Source organism: Alligator mississippiensis, chromosome 9 (assembly GCF_030867095.1).
Source record: "Alligator mississippiensis isolate rAllMis1 chromosome 9, rAllMis1, whole genome shotgun sequence".
NCBI lineage: Eukaryota > Metazoa > Chordata > Crocodylia > Alligatoridae > Alligator > Alligator mississippiensis.
The window spans coordinates 3,640,418-3,664,198 of NC_081832.1; the positions used below are offsets into that span (position 1 = coordinate 3,640,418).

A 23,781-nucleotide genomic window follows, 5' to 3' on the forward strand; every position below is an offset into this window, starting at 1 on the left:
ATCCATATAACAAAATGTTGGGGGTATTCAACTAAGTCTGAGGATGTGTGCTGCGTCTTTCACCTTGCAGCAGCGTGCTTTGCATTCGTAGCTGTTCTGCAAACTGGGACAAAATGTTTCCCTCGGCTGTTTATGATGGCATGACGAGCTAATTGCAGCATTGTATTTTGTACTGGATCCAGATGGCAAATCCTCTCGAGCTTGGAATTGTAAAGCAATTTCTGTTTATCGTTGTCTCCCTCTTGGTGTCTAAAAGCTACGGACGTTGGTCGGAGCGGTGACACCTTTGTAGCCTCATCGATCAAGGAAGCCATCAGCAGTGTGGACCACGCTATCAATTCAACACGGACTGAGCTGTTCAGCAAGTAAGTGCACCAGGGGTTAAGGTCAGAGACACTGAAGCTGGAGTAGATTGAGATAATTAAAACACTGAGTGGAGAGAGCTCAGAAATAATATATTATCTCTCACCGTGTATAAATAAAAGCTGTGATTCCTTTTGCAAGCTAGAAAACGTAGGATTAATAGCAGGCTAAAATCCCATAATGAGAGGTCTTCTGGATTTGGGAATAGTCTTACAAGAAACAGTTTTATTGTCCTGAGCTATTCAAAGAAGAGGCAGAGCAGCCAGGAAAATTATCTGATCAGCATAATTCTTTTATAAATACAATTTACTCAATTCATACTTAATTATTTTTATCTAAACTTTTTCTTGATGGATGGTTTGTTTTTTTTGACAGAGTGCTGATTTCACCTAAAAATGGTTGGCATGGATGATTTTCAGCTTTTTATAAAATAAAAAAAAAATCAGTTTAAAATTCAAACCTTTTCCATTTGCTGTCAGCGCTGCAACTAATGTACTGACCCAACACATTTAAAAAAATGTTACAGCGAGGCTGAAATAAATTGATTTTTGTCAACATTGTTCATGGAAGGGAGAAAAATGGGCTTCCCTGGCTGGCTCTAGTTTGTCAGAAAAACTGGGGCACTAATATAGGAGCTGTTGGAGATTTATTTCCTGAGCAATGCTAGATGTGAGCTCTGGTGCCTGCAGCATCCTATTACTTCGAGCAAAGTAGTTGTTTAAATCACAGAGAATCACACGTAGCGCATTTTAAATTTCCTACAACAGGCGACCCAAAACTCCCAATGACTTGCTGGCGCTCTTCCGCTACCCCCGGGACCCTTACACCCTCGAGACGGCACGGGCTGGCGAGATCTTTGAAAGGACCCTGCAGCTGATTCAAGACCACGTCCAGCAGGGTTTAATTGTGGATATGAATGTCACAGGTACAGGGAGGTGGAGGTTACTTCTGACCTGGCCTTGGAGCATGGGAAAATTTGCTAGTAAAATTAACCCAAGGGTAACAGCAGCAGAGAGTAGAAAGACGGGGGAATGCAAGAACAGTTGGAGCGCTTTAAATATTAGTAAGTTGAGAAATAGGCTGTCCAGGTTTTAACTTGGGGGTATTCATTCGGACCCATACCTAGATCGCCATCTTCTCTCTAATTATAGACAAGTCATCCCTAGGCCTCATATCTGTGCTGTGAGAGGTCAGGAAAGATGGTTTAGTGGCTAATATAATGGCCGCAGACTTGAGATACCCAACCTCAAGGTCACTTGGGGACTCTCTAGTAGACCAGTGACTTGAATGCTGGTATTTGAGCCTGGGTCCCCCTTCCCCAAATCAGCTGGAGGGCAGAGATGCAATTTTGCCTTGTTGACTATGGGAGTCCTAGCTGCAGACCCCAAGTGGCCCCTTAGCAGGGTGGGTGATGCCATGGATGAGCTGTAATGCAATTTTGGGGTTACTTTCTAGGCTACCGGTACAATGACCTGGTCTCGCCGCACTACCTCAACATGATTGCCAACCTGTCTGGCTGCTCTGCCCACCGCCGCACGCCCAACTGCTCCGACATCTGCTTCCACCAGAAGTACAGGACTCACGACGGCTCCTGCAACAACCTGCAGCACCCGATGTGGGGGGCTTCTCTCACTGCCTTCCAGCGTCTCCTCAAGCCGGCCTACCAGAATGGCTTTAACCTTCCCCGGGGCGTCTCGCTGGCCGAGGACTCCAGGGAGCTGCCCCTGCCTCTGCCCCGGCTGGTCTCTACGGCCATGATCGGGACAGACACCATCACCCCCGACGAGCAGTTCACACACATGCTCATGCAGTGGGGCCAGTTTCTGGACCACGACATGGACCAGACAGTGGCAGCCATCAGCATGTCGCGGTTCTCCGACGGGGCACCCTGCAGCGAGGTGTGCACCAACGACCCGCCGTGCTTCTCCATCATGATCCCGGAGAATGACCCACGGGTGAGGAACGGGCGCTGCATGTTCTTCGTCCGCTCCAGCCCCGTGTGCGGCAGCGGGATGACGTCCCTGCTGATGAACTCCGTCTACGCCAGGGAGCAGATTAACCACTTGACCTCTTATATCGACGCCTCCAATGTCTACGGCAGCACGGAGCAGGAGCCTCGGGAGCTGAGGGACCTGAGCAACCAGAAGGGGCTGTTGAAGCAAGGGCGAGTGGTTCCCAGCTCGGGGAAAGCCCTCCTGCCCTTCGCTGTGGGGCCGCCCACGGAGTGCATGCGGGACGAGAACGAGAGCCCCGTGCCATGCTTCCTGGCGGGGGATCACCGCGCCAACGAGCAGCTGGGTCTCACGGCCATGCACACCCTCTGGTTTCGGGAGCACAACCGCATTGCCACCCAGCTGCTGGCGCTGAATCCCCACTGGGATGGGGACACCGTCTACCACGAAGCACGCAAGGTGGTGGGCGCCCAAATGCAGCACCTCACCTACGCCCACTGGCTCCCCAAGGTCCTCGGGGAGGCCGGCATGAAGATGCTGGGCGAGTACAAAGGCTACAGCCCCAACACCAATGCCGGGATCCTCAATGCTTTTGCCACCGCAGCCTTCCGCTTCGGGCACACCCTGATCAACCCCGTCCTGTATCGCCTGAATGAGTCCTTCCAGCCCATTCGCCAGGGCCACGTGCCCCTCCACAAGGCCTTCTTCTCCCCTTTCAGGATCATGCAGGAAGGGGGCATCGACCCCCTCCTCCGGGGCCTGTTTGGTATCCCGGGGAAGATGCGCGTGCCCTCCGAGCTGCTGAATATGGAGCTGACGGAGAAGCTCTTCTCCATGGCGCACTCCGTCTCGCTCGACCTGGCAGCCATCAACATCCAGCGGGGCAGGGACCATGGCATCCCACCATACAATGACTTCAGGGTTTTCTGCAACCTCACGTCGGCACAGGAGTTTGAGGACCTCCGGAATGAGATCAAGAACCTGGAAATCCGGGAGAAGCTCAGGAGGTACCGTGGCCTGGGACCCCTGCCCACCACCCAAAAAGAAGGCATCAAGGTCACTGAGATCAGCATAGTTTCCTCTCTATCACTGAGTTGCTCTACCACTGGAGGGCAGGGTGATATTCAGAGGCTATCAAATTCATATCTGGGGTGATATTCAGAGGCCAGGGTGGCATGCATGCTTTAAAAACCCAACTAGAAAAGGCACCAGGAATTTTCCAAATGAGCAGTGTCCTACTTCTCATGCTTTGGTCCTGCACAGAGAACAACGTTTCAATACAGAGACAGCGTTAATCCCCCGGAGACGTTTTCCAAGCAGCTTTAAGTTGCCTGTTGTCTGTGTTGACTGACCCTAGTGAGTCTCAGTTATTTTCCAAATGAATCCATGGGAAACACCCCACAAATGAGCGCCGAACACCCAGAGTCCAAATTCCTGGTAGGATGAGGAACCCAAGTGAGACTTCTCTCCGCCCTTTGATAACCCTTCATTTTTTTCCACTTCTTACCCTGCAGTTTATACGGGACGACCAAAAACATCGACCTGTTTCCAGCACTGATGGTGGAAGACCTGGTCCCTGGCACAAGAGTCGGCCCCACATTGATGTGCCTGTTAACGACGCAGTTCAGGAGACTCCGGGATGGAGATAGGTACCAACCTGTGGAGTCAAGCCGAAGCCTCTCGTTTTCTGTCTGTGGAGATTGCTTCCCCCGTGCAGCCTGGAGGGAGCAGTCCTTGACTTCTCCCGAGTGCCAGGACTCGGTGGGATGGAGAGAGCTCTGTTCTCCTGTAGTCTGTGTATGCACAGAGGATCAAGGGCCTACATCAGGACAGGCCTTTTACCCCTCTCTTATTCAAGGGCTAAACTAAACGGAGCCACCTTGGTACTTTCAGTGCTCTTAAGTTTGTTCATCTGTTGTTTCCAAAATGGAAAAGCTAAACGTAAGTATTATGTGCGTCCACAGTAGGTGAGCCCCGCTCTCAGCAAAGCTGGCGGTGGTGCTAGCTCCCCGTTGCTACCAGCACCCACCGAGTGGATGTGAACAGGTGTGCAAACCAAGGCATTTCAGCCTTAATTTACTGCACTAAGGCTATTCAGTGGTGAGCCAGCTATACGGTCCGTCACAGGAACATGGGGAGGGATTGACTGCAGCAGGCACCATTACACCCCCGGGCTCAACTTCACATGTGACCCAAGCCGAGAATCAAACTTGGGTCCTGAAATGCAGATATTTTGTGCCTAAACCCCAGTGCGTTCCCCCCAGCCACCTCTGCCCCCAAACCTACTGCACTGCCCGTTACCCCCAGTCACTCCTCGCATTAATTCTGCTGTAGGTTTTGGTATGAAAACCCTGGCGTCTTCACTCCAGCTCAGCTGACACAGATCAGGCAGACGTCCCTCGCTCGCATCATCTGTGACAACAGCGATCACATCCGGCAGCTCCAGAGGGATGTTTTCCAGGTGGCTTCTTACCCCCAAGGCATGGTCGGCTGCGAGGAAATCCCGGCGGTCGATCTCCGCCTGTGGCAGGATTGCTGCGAAGGTGGGAGCTGAGCAGGGATGGTGCTGACTGGTGCTTGGGGTCCAGTTAGGATGGCTTCCTCCCACTGAGTGGTTGGCACAGCGAGCCAAAAAATGCCTGCTTTTGCCCACCTCTGGCATGATTGAGGACTGGGAGGCGAAGGGTGGGAGGTGGTCCAAGCCGAAATGACTTATTTTGCTCCCTTTTCTCCCTCCAGATTGCAGATCCCGGGGCCAGTTCCAGGCTCTTTCTCAGCGATTTCGGGGCAAGAGGTCTCCTGGTTTCAGCTATCCTGAAGAAAACCCCGACAAGCACAAGCCGGCACCCCCCAGGTGTGTTACTTCAGCCCTTCTCTCCTTCATCTCCTCTCGCATCATTTGGTGCAGGCGATCCTCTGAAATGTGGTGGTCTCTGCTGAGGGCTGGGCTTCAGGGATGTTTGCAAAGCTAAATACAGTAGTTCAGCTCCTTTTTGGCTGCATGCAGTGTCAGAATCAAGTGGCAATGCTGTTCAGGGAGCCGTGATATCGTGTGCACTAACTGAGCTGGGTCCAAAGGTTTCTGAAGGCAGTAGAAAGGTTTCCCCTGATTTTACTGGCCATGAGATATCACTGAGAGTAAATATGAGACTGGGTTTAGTGCTGCTATTTCCTGGTGCTGTTCTACAGCCATGAACCCAGTGCAGGAGAGCGACAAATCTGGAGGCAGATCCTCCAAATCCCAGAAACCGAGGTGCAAAGATGCATTTTTTTCCTTGCACGTGGAATTAGCATGTGCATTCACTTTGGAGGGAAAACCAGTGTTTGCAACTCTGATTCTGGTTAATTATGCGACAAATGCAGCAAAACCCATAGATGTTTAGCTGCAACCCTTGATGTTTAAAGCACTGACACTGTCCCTGAATTCTCCTGCTTATTAAAAAAAATTGAAAAAGGCACATGCAATACAAAGCTGGAGGTCACCGTAACGTGAGAGCGGTTGTTTTGAATATGCACCTGCAGGGATTTCAGAGGTAATGTTTTTTGTAAGAGTCCCCACTTTCTGTGCCTGTTCACAGCAGTGAGGAGCCTTCCCAGAGCCATTCCCCGAGGGAAAACCTTGAGTCAGTCGTGGCTGAACTAGAACAGACCGTCTCCGTCCTACAGAGACAGGTAAAACGTCATACTACAATGGGGCTTTTCCACCAACCCACCTTTATGAGCAGGTTTAGGTGCCCTGGACAATCCCCAGGAGGATGTCCTGCAGACTTGGTCATGGCTGATATGGCCGGCTGGCCCTACTAGAAGGAGTGACCAACTCTCAGGGAGAGCAAGAGGGTAGATAAAGGATGGAGGCAGAAGGCTACTGTTGTTTCGGAGCCTTTCCATCCCCCCCAGTTCACCAGAAGGCCTCCACGATGGGATTTATCCTCTGCATCCCATGCTATCAGCTTTCCCTGAGACCCAGAAGTCCAGAGGCATGCTTGGGTCCTCTGTGGTGGCAGGACTGAAACTCAACCCAGCCATTTCGTCCTCTCCAGAGCTGCCCATGGTGGGGTTAGTCTTGGAGGGGTGTTCAGGCTTCAGCGCTTTGGTTTGGTAGCAGGATTGGTAGGAGTTCCTGTCCCGGGGTTGGTGATTTCCTTGCCCTACTCATTGCAGGTACATGCATTGGAAGGCCAGCTGCGGTGGCATCAGAGGAATACCAGTGCCTACGGATGGCGGACAAAGACCGGAGAGAAATGGAGAAAAAGATGACAAGCTTGCCTGCTCCGATGAGGTCAGCGGGTGTGTATGCCATGCTGGGGGTGGGGGAGAAGTGCTTATACATGCATCAGTGCAAGATTGTGGGTCACGTAGACTTAACTTATCATGGCAGTCTACTAAAGTGACCCTCAATCTCACAGCATTTAAGGGATCTCTAGAAAACCCTGGAGGAGATGGACGTGAGGGCTCTCTCCAGATTGCCAGGTTCTGATGCATTTCTAAGCAATGTGACAGTATCTGGAAATGGCAGCTAGCCCGTGGACTCCTGCTGTGCCCCATGCCACAGCAAGACGGCTGGGAGCACAGTGCCACGTGGCCTCCATGTCACTATGTCCATGGGGTAGCCGTGCATGATAGAAAACAGCATGGGACCCCCTATTTTTGAGGCTCTCGCATCCTTAAAGGAGAGAGACATGTCCTGGCTGGCAGGCAGTACTATGTAAGGTGGGGCACCAGGTCCAACCATTAAACACATCACAACTTGGGACCCCCATGCTTGGGGCTGGTGCTGCCTGTGCATGACTCCAGGGACAAAGATGGACAGGTTGCACTGGGCATCTGGGACCTGCTCTGAGCAGACAGCAAGTGCTTGGGGAGCCTGCTCAGAAAGGAGGAGGTTTGACATAGCTTGGTGCATTCACAGCAGAGGCTGGATACACAGAAGGGGCTGCTGATAGCAAGGGTGGCAGCATGCTGCAGCAGTGCTGACAGGTCCTTGCCCTGTTGTGCTGGTGCTGTCCCAGTAACAAAAGGTCCCTGCCCTGTTGTGCTGGTGCTGTCCCAGTAACAAAAGGTCCCTGCCCTGACCTGTTTGCCATTGAGCCATTCTCTTCCCACCACAGGTGATCTGGGCACTTCTCCTCCTCCTCCCAGCCAACCTGCTCCACTCCATGAAGGATCGGTAACTGCCAGCCAGGGAGAACAAGCTGCTCCACCCAGTCTCACGCCTTCTTCACCGCTCCACCCAGGGCACCCAAGCTTCTTGCAGGACCTGATGTTACACTGACTTATTCACAAGGGCTTTTGACCCTCTTAACCCTCTGGGTGCACTCCTCAGCCTCGGGTATGGTGCTCTCCCCAGGTCTGCAAAACCTCCATGCAATGCCCTTGGATGGAAGCAGACCAGCAACCTGCCGCTTTTCCCCAGCAGAGCCCTGGCTCCAAAGGTGGAGACGAGGGAGAACTGCTTTGACGTGTGCTTTCTTCCTGCCGTGCCCATCCCACCAGCTCTTGCCACAGACATCCTGGGAGCACTGCATGTGCAGCCATCTTACCCAGCCGTGTCAGCAAGGATTTGCAAAATCTGATTTTTTGCGTGCACAAGTGTCCTGGCTATCTTTGGCTGAGCAAATGAGACGTTCAGAGTGCAACCAGTCAGGCCTGTTGTTAATGCAAACAGTGATGGAAAAAAAACCTGGGTCTATGGGAAATATTTCTACCCTGAGAATGCAATGCCAGAAATAGGGATTTTGTGTTTACCCAGGATCATTTCAATTCTGGTGGCATCTCCCAAACTGAATTGCTGAGTGGGGGAATCTACTGCTTCCACCTCAACCGCCAAAACCCTTGGCTTTGCCCTGGATGATGAGCTCCAAGCGTCTCCCCTTGACATTTTTAATTGGGTGGATATTTTCCATTCACCTTTTTGTCCTGTAATACCTTTTGTTCAGAGCAATATTTACAGTGTAAACACAACGGGACTTGAAGCAAAACCTCAGATAATTAAATGTAATGGCCCCGCTCGTTAATTCATGGGGGCTGTTGTGTTCTGTCAATTAACAGCGAGGCGAGTAGCGTATGCGGTGTTTGATGCCTTAACGAATGCGAAGTGGTGTTTGTATTTATTGTTCCCAGGTGCTCTGCAGCTCTGCAAGAAATATGTAACCAGCTTTTTAAAATCTTTTTCATGGTGCTGTTATTCTTTAGAGGTGCTTATTAGTGGTGCTACAACTTCTGTCCAGGGGATGCCATGACCTCCCCCAAATCGAGGACAGATTAGTTTTGATGTGTCAAAGAAGCCAGTCGCAGAGGTCAAGAGAATATGTCCAAGTCCTTCACTGCCTCTGGCTCTGTTCCCTCTCCCACCCTGTGTCACAAGGATCATAACCTCCTACCGAAGCGCTGCTGTTTTTCTCCCGTCTTAGGGGTGTGATGCTTCCCAAAGGGATGAAGCAGCCGTGAGGCTTCTGTGAGGATGTGGAAATGTTATAGGAAAATAAAATGATGCTAGAAAAAAGTTGTGGTTTCCATCTGTTTCGTGGCGTGGGGTTTTGAGGTCTGCATGTGCACACGTGTGCTCAGAGGTATGAGTGCAAATTCAACACGGCTCGGCTCCGGTGCATCCCTAAGTGACACCTGTGATCCCCAAGTACAAGCCAAGATCCAGGACTAAATCCTCTGGTGAGTAGTGAATGGCTGGTGATTGCACAGACACACACCTGCCCCATCCCACTCTTGCTTGTACAGCAGCATGAAACAATGCAAGAAGCGCGGCTCCAGGGAACATCCTCCAGGGTCTGGAGAAGACCAGCAATGTCCACTCCCCTTATGATGCCCTCCACAGAGCCACACCAGTTGAGCTGCACTTGCAACCCTGTGCCCAGTGGAGTTAGGGAGGGACCTGTCCCTGAAATCCTAATATTCAAGTTGTTTTTGGGGCAGGCAGTTTTACATCATCAGAAGCTGGGAGTGGGACACGGATGGGGCCTTGATGCCGAGGCGTGCGATTTCTGTTCCCTAAGCAGTCTCTTTGCATTGCCTTTTTGTCTGTCTTCAACCACTTGAACTCTGATAATTATAAAACAGGCAAAGATCTCAGTGTGATCGACTGAGGCAGCCCCTCAAATAAAAGGCATGAGAAGAATCCTCCCAGTTCAGCAGGAGACGAAAGGTTGCCCTGGAGCCCTCTGGATTGCAAACTCAGCCCGTTGAGGTGGATGCTCCCTGAAGTGGGAAGTTTCAGAACATTTCTGAATTTCTCTTTAGCAGCCAACCTGAGACTATTTAGATGCCGGAAAAGCAATGCAATAAAACTTCCTTTTGGAAAAAAAAGTCTATTTTAGACAGATTTGTATCCTCAAATGAGGTACGGGAGGGGGCCGGGAGGCCTGTTCAGTGACAGGAGGACCCACAGAGGCAAAGGATCTCAAGCTGCAACCTGCAGCATAGAAGAAAGTCCAGGCCGCTTCCCATCTAAATGCATCCCTGCGTGGGGTTTGTCCTCTGCCCTGCCGCTCTGCTGACCTCTGTAACTGCCTCAACTCTACTACGCTGCTGCAAAGGACATGAACAACCCTGTGCAAACCATAGATTCGCCTACCTGGGGTTTGCTGCAGGTAGGTCCAGGTCACCAATTTCTGCAAGATTTTGTTAGAGTGCAACCAGCCCTGACGGAGGAAGCACAGGCCAGCTGTAGCCATCTAGCCAGATGTGCTGGCGGAGCCAAGCCTATAACTCCAGCTGGCAAACCCGTTCCACCAGGTTGTCTAGTTTCACTTTCCAGATGAGGAAGCTCAGCACAGACACACCTCCCCAGTGCCGAGAAGCAGCCCGGCACACCGTCGGTGCTGACTTGAGAAGAGCACGAGTAAGGGTCTGCATTAAGGCGGCAGGAGGGAAGCAAGGTTGGTCCCTGCTTTGGCTTCTGGAGGTGGCTTGGAGGAGCAGCACTGTGCTGGGACATCGGGGTTGGTGTAACAGGGACATGGAGCAGTTTGTGAGGAAGCGCTTGACCTTCCTGGCTTCCTTCTGGAACAAACTCCGCCCGAGATCCGTCCCCGACAACTGCTCTCTGGGGTATTTTGGTCCCGACCCTGTCTCGCTGCAACCAGACCAGGATCCGGATCCTGCTCTCCCTGCTTCCCCGCTCTTCGTCGCTCTGTACGATTTCACAGCCAGGAGCACAAACGAACTGAGCGTAAGCCGAGGAGACAAACTCTGTGTCTACAAAGACGTGGGCGAGTATGTCTTGGCCCGCAGGCTTTCAGGGGACTCTGTAGGCTACGTGCCTGCTAATTACGTGGCAAAGATCAGCCAAGAAACTCCCTCCCATCAGCTGTAAGTATCTGACTCCCAGCTCCTGAGGGTCTTGAATGGGGAAGGTTTGGTATAAAGTAAAGCAAAAGGCAAGGGATGGGCAATGCACCCACTTCGGCAGTATCTGTTGGCATACAGTGCTTTGCAGGTCCCTGCAGCACATGGGGCTCTGGTCTACTTTGGCAGAGGCAAAACTGCAGCCTCTTGGAGGGCATCCGCACATGCTCGACTTGTCCTTCTGAATGTGTGTCTGTTGTCTGTGGTAGGAGTCTGGTTGTAGGGCTGGGTATGGACAGGCATGTCATGCAGGTGGAGGGCTGAGGGCTGGCCCTGGCCTAATGCTTGGTCCTTGCACAGCTTTTACAGTGGTCGCTTAAGGGTGTCAATAGTTCAACCGGGTTAGATATAGCCACGCTAGATGTGCTGATGGAAACGTGCCTTGTAGGGGAAAGCAGGGGGAAGAGCTACACCATTACAACACGACATCCTGCTGGTCTGAATCGTTCATTTGAAGGTGTAGCTGAGCCAACCCTCTGGGTGTTATATCAGTGTTGTGACTATTGGATGCAGGTTTACTCCTGTGCTGCATAAACCATCACAACTGCATCCTGCTCTTCCTCCTCTCCTGAGTGCTTGGATGCAGGTGAGGGTTAAAGTTCATGCAGACAGGCAGGGGAAGCTTTGCTGGATACCTAGAAAGGCAACTTTTGGGTACCATCCCATTAAGGCCATGCTCCAGCTCAATCTACTTCCGCAGCCTGGGAACAACCCCTTGGTGGGAGGGGATGTGCCGTGCAACTCCCTACTCCTACTGGAGCCACTGTCCGCTCCCTGCCAGGCCCGGGAGCATATTACACACAGGAAGGAAACGGTGAGTTGTGCAAACTTTGCCTGAAGACAGGAGCCTCCGTGGCACCCACCTACTCCACCTGCCCCCCTTGCTCCCCATCAACATTATTGCGGCCAGCTTGAATGTTAAAGCATCGGCCACCTCCTCCCCGCTGCATGACTGAGTTTCTTATTCAATAAGGCAACGTTTCTTAGCCCAATCGGCAAATCTAGTTCCAACATGTTTTGTAAAGAGCTTCTTCCGTTCTGCCTATATCGCGGCCGTGAGTCAGGGCTGGGAGCATATTACACACACGAAGGAAACGGTGAGTTGTGCAAACTCCCACTCCAGCCCCAGGAAAGAGTCCCATTTCTCATCTACCGTGCCCCTTCCTGGATGTGGGACGAGGAGGGGAGAAGGAAGGTGGAGGAAAGCCTCCAACCTGCCCGTGAGTTTTCAAAACTCAGTCCTTTCTCCTTGTCTGAAAATAACTTTCAGTTCCAGCTGGGGCTTTCAGCCCAGTGGTCCCCCGAGCTGGGAGAGCCAGGGTGAAGGGGTCCACTGAAGGTTGCATCCTCCCTTTCAGTGCCAAGGTGGAGGTTGCAGGGGTGTGTTGGTTCAGAAGTGTTGAACCCAACCGTTTGAGAACCACTGGGCTGGGGAGAAGACGGCAAATGCAGTAGCCATGCAGCTACAGTGATGAAATGTCCAAAGCCAACAGCCTCTAAATGGGTTATTGCTGGCAAAATAAGTAGTTTGACAAACTGCATCTGCTGTTTGCAGCCCCACGCCACGAGCAAGCGGGGGCTCTTCCTGCTGCTCCCTGCAATGCGGCGACTGTGTCAACTTCTGACGTACCCTGACCCACTTCGAAGGACCGGGGGGTGAAATCCAGGGCGGGCTCTTGCCAAAAGTGCTGGTGCACCACACCCATAATGCAAATGGCACAGAAGTGAGACATCAGCCTGGCTGGGTTGCTGCATCCCCTCCTAGCACAGTTCAGCTGATACGGTTGGTAACGTAGGATAAAAGCCAAAGCAGCAGAGGACAAGCCTTGGCAAAATCCCTCAGCTAGATTCATTCCTAGGGCCCAGAAACTTAGCAGCTGCTTCGACTAGCCCCAGGTCAAAAATGAGACGTGTTAGTAGCATGGTAAGAGGAAGCTGAATCAGCGTGACCTACCATGGGCTCAGCTTTTGCTGATTCAAACAAGTTTCTTGCTTTCATTTGTCACCAGTTCCTGGTTTTCTTCGTCATCTGGAGCCATCCTAACAGGTGAAGCTAGAGATCCCCTGCGTGGCGGAGCGGTGTGGAGGTCCCACTCCTCCAGCGAAGCTTTGGTTTGCTACTGCGGGTTGTAGGAGCAAATAATTGGGAGTGCTGTAGGTATCCTGTGCCTGCACCCATGAAGCCGGCAGTACAGTGAGGATCCCGGGAGCATGTCAGCATTAGCTTAGATGGCTGAAATCCAGCAATAAAACTCTCCTGTGCCCCAATGGGAGCAGGGTTTTGCTGTCACTGATAATCCTGGGGAGCTTCCACCCAGACCTGGACACAGGCATGGGTGAACTAAGTGGCCACCTGGGACCTGGACAGAAAGGGGGGCCTGAAAATGAACAAAAAATTAAAAAATTACAATTGCCAAAAAAAAAAAAAAGGTTGCCAGTCACACACACGTGCAATATTAAATGTTATCAATTGAAAACAAACATGGATACCACGGATGTGATAAAGACTTTTGCAACAAAGTCTTGTCTTGCTGGGATCCTATGACCCCTGCTGACTTCCTGTCCTTGGGGTGGGGGGCTGGACATGAAGATCTTCATAGCCCAAATGTCTATGACATCTATGAAACAAAAAATGATTATCTTTGGCAAAGGGGGAGCCAATACTAAAAGTTCGCCCAGGGCTGCTACGAGTCTAGGTACGGCATTGCTTCCAGCCTTATGATCAATGTGTCCGAAAGGCGGTTGCAGTTCCCCGCACCCCTAGTTGTGCCCTTGCGCGTGGGACCAGGGCACCAAGTGGATCATTAGGTGCTGTGATCCTCTTTCCACTCGTTCCTGTTTCCTTAACCACTCAGCAAAATGAATGAGCCCTGTATCGCCAGTTGAGTTAACAGTGTATAGAAGAAAAAGTGTCATTTCCAAGTACCTGTTCTAATCTGGGGCAGGGCAATGGCTTTATTGTAGCTTCCTTCAAGCAGAATGGCATTAAGGAAATAGTTCAACATTAATATGCTGTGATAGCAAATAACAAAAGAAGGCCGAGGGTGGAAAAAACAAACAAGTCGGTCCGCATGCTCTGGGTGCAAAGGTTAGTGCTGACATGCAAAGGCAGAGCCACTTGCTGTCACCCGACCTGTAAATCACCTGTCCTGCTGCTTGCAAAGCACGTGCACGGATGCAAAGTGGAGCCAGAAGGAAGTATCTGTGTTGTGGGCTGCGATGCAGGGCTCAGAGGCTTGGGTGTCCTCGGGGAAGGTGAGGGATCAGGAAGCCTGATGGGACTTCTCTTTTCTCTGGCCACCCCCCTGCTTAGATGCCAGGAACTCAAGAGATGCTTCTCCTTGCTTGCCGTCTCTTCCACGGTGGGAGGGACATGGGGAAGGCTGAGAGCACATCCTGTACCCCTGGCCAAGCATTTAGTACAGTGAGGGGAGCACATTGGAAAGCCAAGTGATGCCACTGAAGCTAGTCCAGAGCACAGCTCTCTGTTAGCTCAGAGCTGAGAGCGACGTCAGCAGGCAACGAACGCCGATGGGACCGACACCTCCATGGACTTGTCCAAAGCCACCAAATCTTGCATGCAGGCTCCATGTGGGTGGTCCTCCTGCTAGGGGCTGGAGCAGCCAGCTGGGCTGGGGTGTGACATCTGGGGAGATGGGGAGGGAATCTGCTTCAACACAAGCCTGGTGACCCAACCAAGAGCCCTTCTCACACCCACTCATGCAAATATACTTCTGCCTGTGCTACGTTAAGCCCCAATCCTAAGAGGCTTGAGATAATACAACCTCATATAAAGATGCAAATCGGATGTCTTGCCAAATGGGAATTTGCCACTTCCTCCCTTCCCCAACAAGCAGGGGCAGAGGACGTCCTTTCCCTGCTTGCCTTGTATCTCTGGAGTGGACGTGGGCAAGTACTGGTCTTGGGTAATCTCTTCTCTGCCAAGGGAAAGACCCATCTGTGTTGTGGGCATTCAGACTGGCCCTGGGATTGGACATATTATGGGGCTTTTCTCCTTCCTTTGCATTGCCCCAGCCCTTGCACCCAGCGACAAGGACCGGCCTCATGCTCTGACCTGCCCCTTTGTCTGTCTTCCAGCTGGTATTTCAGCGGCATCAGTCGACATGAAGCCGAGAGGCTCCTTCTCTCTCCGCCCAACGAACACGGCTCCTTCCTCATCCGTGACAGCGAGAGTAGCAAGGGGGAATATTCTCTCTCAGGTAACCCCAGGGACTTGGCGACCTGCTGCCTGTTTGCTCTCCATCTGCCGGTAGTCCACTTCTGTCTTTCCCTCCGGCACCCCAGACACCCCCACCCGACACAGCAGCAACACTTTGGTGAGATCAAGGCCAGCTTCTTGGCCAAACCAACCCCATGCTCGATTTAGAGCAGCCTCCAGGCTCTTCTCTTTGACTCGGGGGTGGTTATATGATCCATCCACGGGGAATCAGGGCCTCGTTGGTCTCAGGCCAAGCTTTTGGAAGCAACAGGGCCATTGTCAAATGTAACTGTCCTGGAAACAAGACTTTTCTTTTCCATGAGCAGCTGCTGGGCTGAGTAACATGGGGCGTGGGGAAGGAGAAGTCTATTCAGGTTTTGCCATGTATTATTGCTCAAAATGAATCCACTTCATCCCTGAAAGCGAGCTGGGAAGCCAGGACAAGTGTCACCAAGTGAAATGTGGACCGGGAAGATATCGATCTCTGTAGTACCGTGGGAAAGGAGCATATGCAGCGCTCCTCCAGGGATAGGAGCGCGTCATAAGCAGTTAAAAGGATTTAGCAACCTTTCCAGAGTGCTGAGCTGCAGGGCTTCATTCCCATGGTTTACTTCCTTGCTGGTCGATTATCCACCAAAAACAAAGGAGTCTTTTACACCAAGTTATCCAGGTCTGATGCTCATCTCCCTTCCAGTGACCTAAATGGATTGATATTAAGGCTAAAAGGCAACACTATGATCCAGTCAGATCTCTGCATGATGCTAACCAGAGGATGCTATGCTAACCCTGTACATTTTTACTTCAACCTAGGAATTCCTATATGGGCTCAGAGGATGCTAACCCTTTACATTTTTGCTTCAACCTAGTAAATCCTATCTGGGTCCAGAGGATGCTAACCCTATACAGTTTTGCTTCAAACTAGTAATTCCTATATGGGCCCAGAGGATGCTAACCCTGTACAGTTTTGCTTCAAACTTGTAAATCCTATATGGGCCCAGAGGATGCTAACCCTGTACAGTTTTGCTTCAACCTAGTAATTCCTATATGGGCCCAGAGGATGCTAACCCTGTATATTTTTGCTTCAAACTAGTAATTCCTATATGGGCCCAGAGGATGCTAACCCTGTACATTTTTACTTCAACCTAGGAATTCCTATATGGGCTCAGAGGATGCTAACCCTGTACAGTTTTGCTTCAAACTAGTAAATCCTATATGGGTTCAGAGGATGCTAACCCTGTACAGTTTTGCTTCAACCTAGTAATTCCTATATGGGTCCAGAGGATGCTAGCCCTGTACATTTTTGCTTCAACCTAGTAATTCCTATATGGGCTCAAGCAAATATAGTTTGCTTGAGGGTTTGATGTATAGGCATGCCCTGTCCTTCATACACCGTTGTAGTGGTGAAGCTGCGTCATTATTAAAAATGCGCTTCTCTCGTTTGAATTCGATCACCGTCTGCTTCCACCCATCAGCTTTCCTCCTGCCCTGGTCTGCACAGTTAAATAGCTATCTGCTATTAGAAACTTCTCTCCCCTATGAGGGAATTATAGATCATAACCTCCCCTCTTGGAAAAGCTAAACAGATTGAGCATGGGAGAGGCAAGTCTCGTAGGTACCTAAACTCAGTTTCCCTTTTGCCCTTTTATTCCTCTTTGCAGTCCGCAATCAGGCAAAAGTCAGCCATTTCCGAATCTGCAAGTGTCCCGATGGCGGCCTGTATATTCAAAAAGGTCACACTTTCCCCAGCATGGAGGAGCTGCTCGCCTTCTACATGGAAAACTGGAAAGCGATACAAAGCCCTTTGGTCAAACCCTGCGTCCTCAAGGTCTGTATGCAGAAATTTAGCAAGTGCTAGTTGCCTTCAGCCTTTGCACATCTTAAGTAGGACCCTTGCCATTAGCTCTTCCCTTTCTTCTTACCTTGGTAGATCCCATATTAGATCTTGTAGGTTTTTCTGCAGTGTGGGGCAGATGATTGATTTTCGTGGGGTGGGAGGATGGTTTTACCTGTGTGAATCCGGGGGTTTGAGAGTCCAGGCAAACACAGATTCCCGAGAAAAGCCACGGGTAGCCTTCTCTAAAATGAGTTGCAATTTTACTGGTAAAAACTGGCCTTATGTAAGCAAAACAAAAAAAGCCAATGCACAAAGAACTGGAAAGAGTTCAGGGGAAAAACCTGAGGGAGGTGGGGGGGAAAACAAAAGCAAAAAATCTGTTAAAGGAAATGGAGAAATTTTGAAGAGAAAGAAAGTGAAAGGCATTTTTTTGACATTGTTTGCACTCACACCCCTGTATAATTGTTCAGTCCTCTCCAGCTATATTCTTTATTCAATTAAATGCTGAAAGCATAGCTGCTCTCTTATCCTCCCATCAGCTTCTTTGATCTGGAGGGTTAATTAAAGGGTTGCGGAGCTTCACTTGTGTTGGAGCTTTTATCTGGCTTTCCTTTGCTCCACGCTGTAACTGGGTTGCAGAGGTCTTGCTCGCAGGCTGAATTGGCAAGGTCAGTTAAATGCACTGGCCTAAGGACTTAGGTGCCCAATGAAACCCATGGGGATCTTTCCGTTAATGATAGCAGGTCATCCCAGTGAAGCAGGCTCCTAGATGAGTGGAGGGACCAAAGGCAAGCAGCCTTGTCTACGTGCTATCTTCTCTCCTGATGAAAAGCAGCACCATGCCATGTAGAAACCCTGGTTAAATCCAGCCTCTGCATTTAACCTCCTTGCCTAGAAGGCCTTCTGGTGTGTAAGGAAGGCAGCAAAGGGTGGGATTTTCCCAACAGAACCATTTTTGGTCCAAAAACGCCAATCCTTCTGAATCGGCATTTTTGCCAATCCTACAACCTACACCCCTGTAATCCTTCTGAATAACATTCCCCAGGAACGTGCTAAGTTGAAACCAAATGTCCTTTCCCCCTTGCTGGAAATGGCCTCTCTTCAAAGTTTGCCATATAATTTTACAATCATAACAGTAAAATTGAAATGATCCCGATCATTACAGTTGCTTCTTTTTATCTTTCAAACACAATCAGTACACCGATTAGGAGCCCACTCACAACTGTTCAAATCACCTAGCCATTCAATAGCTATTTTGCAATAATCGTATCCTTCTAGAATATAATTTAATCGTCAAGATAATGGTTAAAACTTAATGTTACAAATAATGCAAAGCTCCGTGTAAAATAAAGCTAAAATCGGAATCGGGTATTCCTATTGGCCAGAAACAGATTTGTTTTGGAGGTGGAATTTTGTTCCGCAAGAAATCTGGAAAGTCTGACTTTGGGGGTCTGATTTGAACTGTGAGAGTATTGCCAAGCATTGGGAATCCCACATTTCAGCCAGCTCTGCTGACGGATGGAGTTTGCAATAGGCTGAGTCCGGGTTGCTTACGAGGCCGGCCGGTCAAGATTTAACAACACAGGCTAGGATTAAAGTTATAGGTGCAATGATGTCTCTTGGGCCAGCTGACGTGCTGCTCCAAGATGCATGCCCCTTGCAGCAGCTTCCCTGCGGTCATACTCCCTGCAAGGCCCAAGTTTCTCCCCCAAGAGACCAGAGCCTCCAAGATGCCTCCAAGCTCTTGTCCATGGGGCACCCTGGTACCCAAGTGTGTCCCATTTGAACCAGGATTTCATGGAAAGCTTCCCAGGGCACACTTGAGAACCAGAGGTGAGGACAAAGTTGAGGAGAAGCAGCACAAAGACCTGCCATTGGAAGTAGCCTGTGGGTAAGAGACTGTGTTGGCCACTAGCATGGTTCTGAGCCTGCCCTTTTATGCACAGCATCCTGAGCCAGCGGCCCTGGGTCTCAGAGCTGCCTCTTCCAGGATAGTTGGCTGGCACAGGTCTGAAATGAAGTGTTGTTCTCTGTGCGTCTGCTTTCGACAGACACTCCCCGAAAGGGATGAGTGGGAACGGCCCCGGTCAGAATTCACCCTCCGGAAGAAGCTGGGAGAAGGAAACTTCGGCGAGGTGTGGGAAGGTCTCTGGAGGAACACGGTGCCGGTAGCCATCAAAATCATTAAGCAAGGTACGCAGAAAGTGAGGCTGAGAACTTTTCACCTTGTTCCCTTTTGCCCCGATGCAGTGTTGTGACAATTTCTTCCCTCTGATTCCCTTCCCCTTGGTCACCAATGATGCAAAATGAGGGTGGGAAGGGACCTCAGGAGGTCACATCTAGTGCACCCCCCTGCTCAAAGCAGGACCACCCCAACTACATCATCCCAGCCAAGGCTTTGTTGAGCCAGACCTTAAAAACCTCCAAGGATGGAGATGCCACCACCTCTCTAGGCAACCCCTTCCAGTGCTTCACTATCCTTCTAGTGAGAGTTTTTCCCAATATCCAACCTACACCTCCACTGCTGCAACTGGAGCCCATTGCTCCTTGTTCTGTCATCTGCCACCACCAAGAACGGTCCAGCTCCATCCTCTTTGGGACCACCCTTCAAGTAGTCAAAGTACCTTCTTGTGTCAGAAAGACTAGCCTATTTGGAGATAGGACCTCATGCCTGGTGTAGGCAAACCCTTGACATGCCCGCATGCCACTGAGGTGTGTGATGAAGCAGGTGTGTCCTATGCAGCTGATGCCTTTATAACACAACTTGTCTTCCACCCTATTGGTCTGGTGGCCTTATCTTGAGGCATTGAGCTCCCAGCCCACTCGGTCCCTCCCTGAGAGAGCCATCTCAATCAGAAAAGATCAATCTCCATAGCGGGCTTGGGGTGATTGAGGGTAGGTGAGAGAGTGTGAGCCTGGAAAGCTGGAGGATCGAGCTGGGGGGAAGGTGCATAGCCAGGAAAGCGGGTTTCCACCCCAATGTGCAGAAGCCCATGATGGAAAGGGCAAGGCTGGACTCTGAGAGGAGGGTACTACTCACCTTGGGGGTACCATCTTGTTTCTCAACAGCTGACATGAAGGCAGAAGATTTCACGAAAGAGATTCAGAATCTGAAGAGCCTGAAGCACGAGAAGCTGATCCAGCTCCATGCCGTCTGCTCCCGGGGCGAGCCGGTCTTCATCATCACCGAGCTCATGAAGAAAGGCAACCTGCAGAGCTACCTCAACAGTCAGTACCGCCCTGCCCTTTCCACTGTGCACCAAGGGGGCAGGCAGCGAGCTTGCCGCTGGATGGCCATGCTCAGGCTTGGTCAAGCTGCCTTTGCGGCTCAAGGATCACCTGCCTCTGCCTTGTTCAGATTCAGCAGGTCAGCTTTAGTGCAAAGAGAGGGCAAGCCAAACTCTGCTCTCAGACACAGGTGCAAAGGCCCTGAGATCAATGGGGCAGGTCCGTGGTTGCACCAGTGTGAAAGACAGCAAGTTGTAACTCTGGGCGCAGACAGAAGTGACGTGTCACATGATCGGCCTCTTGAAAGGGCTCTACAGCCATGCCCTTACAGAAGTGCACAACTATAAAGCACTTTAAAAGTCCCTGATTGCGTGACAAATTAACCCTCGTTATGTGAGGCCTGGTCTGTGCATGTCTTTGGGATCTGGATAACTCCCTTGTTCATGCACAAGGTTTGGTTTGGGGTTTTTTTACCCAATATATTAGGCTGGAACATTGTAAGCCTAGCTGGGTCACTATAAAGGTACCTTGTAGCAGTGTAGTTTGTCTCCCCTTGGATGAGAACAGGCTAAGACATATTTTTCACCAGTGCCATTGTGACTGTGCTGGTATAATGAAAGGGGTACAACTATTACTTATCCTTAAGCACCATGAAGACACCTGTAGTTTGAGCTCCTAGCTTTGCTTGGAGCACATCTCTAAAAGGTGTCATAGTGTTCACATATTCAAGCAAGTTGACTGGCAAAGCACTTTGGGTGCTGGTTCATGGTTAGCTACATAGCTTGTTTATGGCAGTGGGTTCACCTGGACCCTGAGAGCAGGTTTTTTCTAACACACGTGCATGCACACATTGTCCAAGAGATGTGTTTTACTCCAATAGATGTGTACAGGATCGGCAAACCGCCCCCTAATTAGTTCTCAGACTTTCATTCATGTGTGAAACTGGTAAAAGGGCAAGTCTCCTCCCATCATCTTGACTCATCAGCAGTGAAACAGCTCAGCAAAGAACATGCCAGTGGTACTGACTTCTCTCAGTCTTTCCTTTTAGTCTCCCGAGCAGTAAACAGCCCTTGAGGGAAACGAGTCCAACAACTTCTAACCAGAACTTGCTCTTCCACTGCTCACGCCCCCCTGCACTGAGTCACTTGACCTCGTTTTGGGCTCTGTCTCCAGCTGGGCTTTATTATCCCAGCAGCAGAAACTCCTAAGTAAAAGGATAGGTTCAGAAATGCAGCTCCCAGCCGGGAGGCAGGTGTCTACTGATCATGAATTACTTGACAGAAATCAGCTTCCTTTCTTGCAACACACATCCTCTCCCGGCTTTGAACTGCCCTCCCGTCCCAGTCCAGGAGATTATGCATGTGTTTAAAGCTGGAGTGATGGCATACGTGCTTTGCAAAATTTCAGTTTTCAAGGGTTTGGTGGGATCAGTCTCAAAATGATCTTTGTCCATCACACTTTGGCTCAACAGGTCTGGAAGGGAAATCCCTGAGCACCCTCCACTTGCTTGATATGGCTTGCCAGGTTGCTGATGGGATGACGTACCTAGAAGAAAAGCACATCGTCCACAGGGACTTGGCAGCTAGGAACATCCTCGTGGGAGATGACCTCACCTGCAAAATCGCAGACTTCGGCCTCGCCAGGCTTCTCAAGGTTGGTCTATTGGGAGGCACTGGCCCGTTTCCCTCATTCATTTCTGCATCCCTTTCCCAACCCCAAAGAGCTCCCTTGCATGTCTGTCAAAGCACCTTTGAGTTGCCCTGAAACAGCCTTCCTGGCAGCTCCACCTCTCCCCACCATGCCTCCTTTCTCAGTCTCCCTAAAAATATGTGAAACCCAAACACCCAAGTTCAAACCTCTCCCTATTTAGAGTGGGAGGGAGATATTGAAATGTGTCTTCCACTTATGACTGGTACCATGATATCTGCTCACCACCACCTGGTCACCTCAGATCAGTGTTGGTGGAGGGATCCAGGTGGCTTGGCCCTCTACCCCTCACCTTGCTTTGCCTTTGAATAGAGGGGGCATATTGGGTTGGTGTCACCTCGACTCAAGGCCTGTCCTGGTTGCTTTCCAGGATGATATTTATTCCACCAGCGGCAGCACCAAAATCCCAGTGAAGTGGACAGCCCCAGAAGCGGCCAACTACCGCACCTACTCACTGAAGTCGGACATTTGGTCCTATGGCATCTTGCTGTATGAGGTCTTCACCTATGGCCAGACACCATATGAAGGTATGGCTCCATCGTCCTGTCTCCCCAGCATCTGGCTGTCCCTTGATTGTGTCCCCCCTTTATACCAAGCTGCTCTCCTCTCTCCTTGCCACGCTGCTCACATCCAGCAGACATCACTGATGGGATTCATCACGAGCCCCTTACCACCCATCAGTGCTGCCAGGAAAGGAAGCTTTCAGCCTAGCACCTAGAGAAGATGCTACCCAACCTGGAGATGTTAAAAGCAAGTTGCTTAAAGCAGGTTTCATATCTGTTTGAGATGCATTGGATAGAAGATTCAGCAGTGAAGGAGGAGCTGCTAGATCCTTTATATAGCACGTGTTTGGGATTATATTTAGTCTAGGGAACAGAAAATTGAGAGGGATTTGACTTGCTAAGTCTTCAAAGAGAATGTGGACCCATTCTGCTATGTCTACCTGAGATGGGACAAGAAGCCGTGGTATTCAATTGCGGTGATATTAGGTATGAGGAAGTATTTGCTAACTCAGAGGCTGGCTAAGCAATGGAACAAATGGTGTAGAGAGGTATGAACTTTTTCTTTCATCATTGGGAACTTTCCTTCAAGTTCAGGTGAGATAAACATCCGTCTGACATGGGTTAGACCGAGAAGCTCCTACCTCGAGCAAGGCATCAGACTAGGTACCCTCCTCAGCTCCTGTCTGGCCATCTCTACCTGCTTTGGGGAGCACACCTGATGTGCAGGTGGTGATTTGGGAGCCCTCGCTTGCACAGAAGGGTCCTTGGGCATTGCTTGTTTTTGTTCCCTTGCAGGAATGACGAACCAAGAAACCATCCAGCAGATCACCAGAGGCTACCGCCTGCCCCGGCCCAGCACGTGCCCTTCAGAGATCTACCTCGTCATGCTGGAGTGCTGGAAGGGGAACGCCGAGGATCGTCCCACCTTCTTCGCTCTGAGAGAGAAGCTCAACTCCATTTACAGCCGGGTGTACAAATTGTTCTCCTGATGGAAACCGGCCAACACTGCCCCATGACAATTAGCCCCAGTGACCTCCCCATGCTCGCGGCATGCCGCAGGACTTACTGCAGGGCTTCACTCCAAAAGGCCTCTGGGAGCAGAGCTGGAAACGCACCAGGGCTTCTCCTTGGGAGGCCCAGGAGAGAGCATTGACTGTTGGAAGAGATCAGCTCTGGGCATGTTGTCTGGATGCATCCCAGAGAGCAGAAGGACTCTTCCTTGTAGATACTGTACAGCAAAGATGTCAGCCTGGGCGTGACACGTCCCAACTTGGAAACAGTCGGTTTGCCTTGTATAAACTAGTGGCTGATGCTAATTTATTTGCCATGTGCATCCAACGTATCTATCAATAAATGTGCATCCAACCATCCATCCTCCTGCAGCCGGGGTCATTCTTCAGCATATAAATGAATACCCATGCACGTTTATACCCAGGACAGCTGCAGACCCGTGACTGGCCATGTTGTAGTTGAGTACAGTTTTGTTGTGCTGAGAAGCCCTGACTTCTCATGGGCATTGCTGTGGTTTGGAGACATCTAACATCAGGGAAGCAGTTTGTAGACTCAATCAGCTACAGGCCTGAAGCTTGGTGATGTCTAAACCCAGCCAGCCTTTGG

General features: G+C 50.6%; 2 protein-coding genes across 4 annotated transcripts in view; both read left to right on the forward strand.

Annotated features, from left to right (window-relative positions):
• Positions 1 to 8,333, forward strand: part of LOC102558716 (peroxidasin) — a 48,699-nt gene extending 40,366 nt beyond the window's left edge. The window contains exons 15-23 of one of the 3 annotated variants that reach the window (XM_019495220.2): positions 257 to 365; positions 1,131 to 1,288; positions 1,819 to 3,322; positions 3,830 to 3,964; positions 4,650 to 4,858; positions 5,055 to 5,169; positions 5,894 to 5,987; positions 6,477 to 6,602; positions 7,424 to 8,333. In XM_019495220.2, the coding sequence (XP_019350765.1) occupies positions 257 to 365; positions 1,131 to 1,288; positions 1,819 to 3,322; positions 3,830 to 3,964; positions 4,650 to 4,858; positions 5,055 to 5,169; positions 5,894 to 5,987; positions 6,477 to 6,572 (2,420 nt within the window). In that variant the 3' untranslated portion in view covers positions 6,573 to 6,602; positions 7,424 to 8,333. The remainder of the gene's footprint in view (positions 1 to 256; positions 366 to 1,130; positions 1,289 to 1,818; positions 3,323 to 3,829; positions 3,965 to 4,649; positions 4,859 to 5,054; positions 5,170 to 5,893; positions 5,988 to 6,476; positions 6,603 to 7,423) is intronic. The other 2 variants (XM_014609754.3, XM_019495221.2) reach the window with 2 other exon arrangements.
• Positions 8,334 to 8,578: 245 nt separating this feature from the next.
• Positions 8,579 to 23,534, forward strand: SRMS (src-related kinase lacking C-terminal regulatory tyrosine and N-terminal myristylation sites). Its single transcript, XM_006267055.4, has 8 exons — positions 8,579 to 10,637; positions 14,772 to 14,893; positions 16,551 to 16,717; positions 18,778 to 18,919; positions 19,796 to 19,954; positions 21,426 to 21,607; positions 22,032 to 22,188; positions 22,960 to 23,534. Exons 1-8 carry the CDS (start codon positions 10,009 to 10,011, stop codon positions 23,151 to 23,153), a joined length of 1,752 nt encoding a protein of 583 aa, XP_006267117.3. The 5' UTR covers positions 8,579 to 10,008; the 3' UTR covers positions 23,154 to 23,534.
• Positions 23,535 to 23,781: the final 247 nt, after the last annotated feature.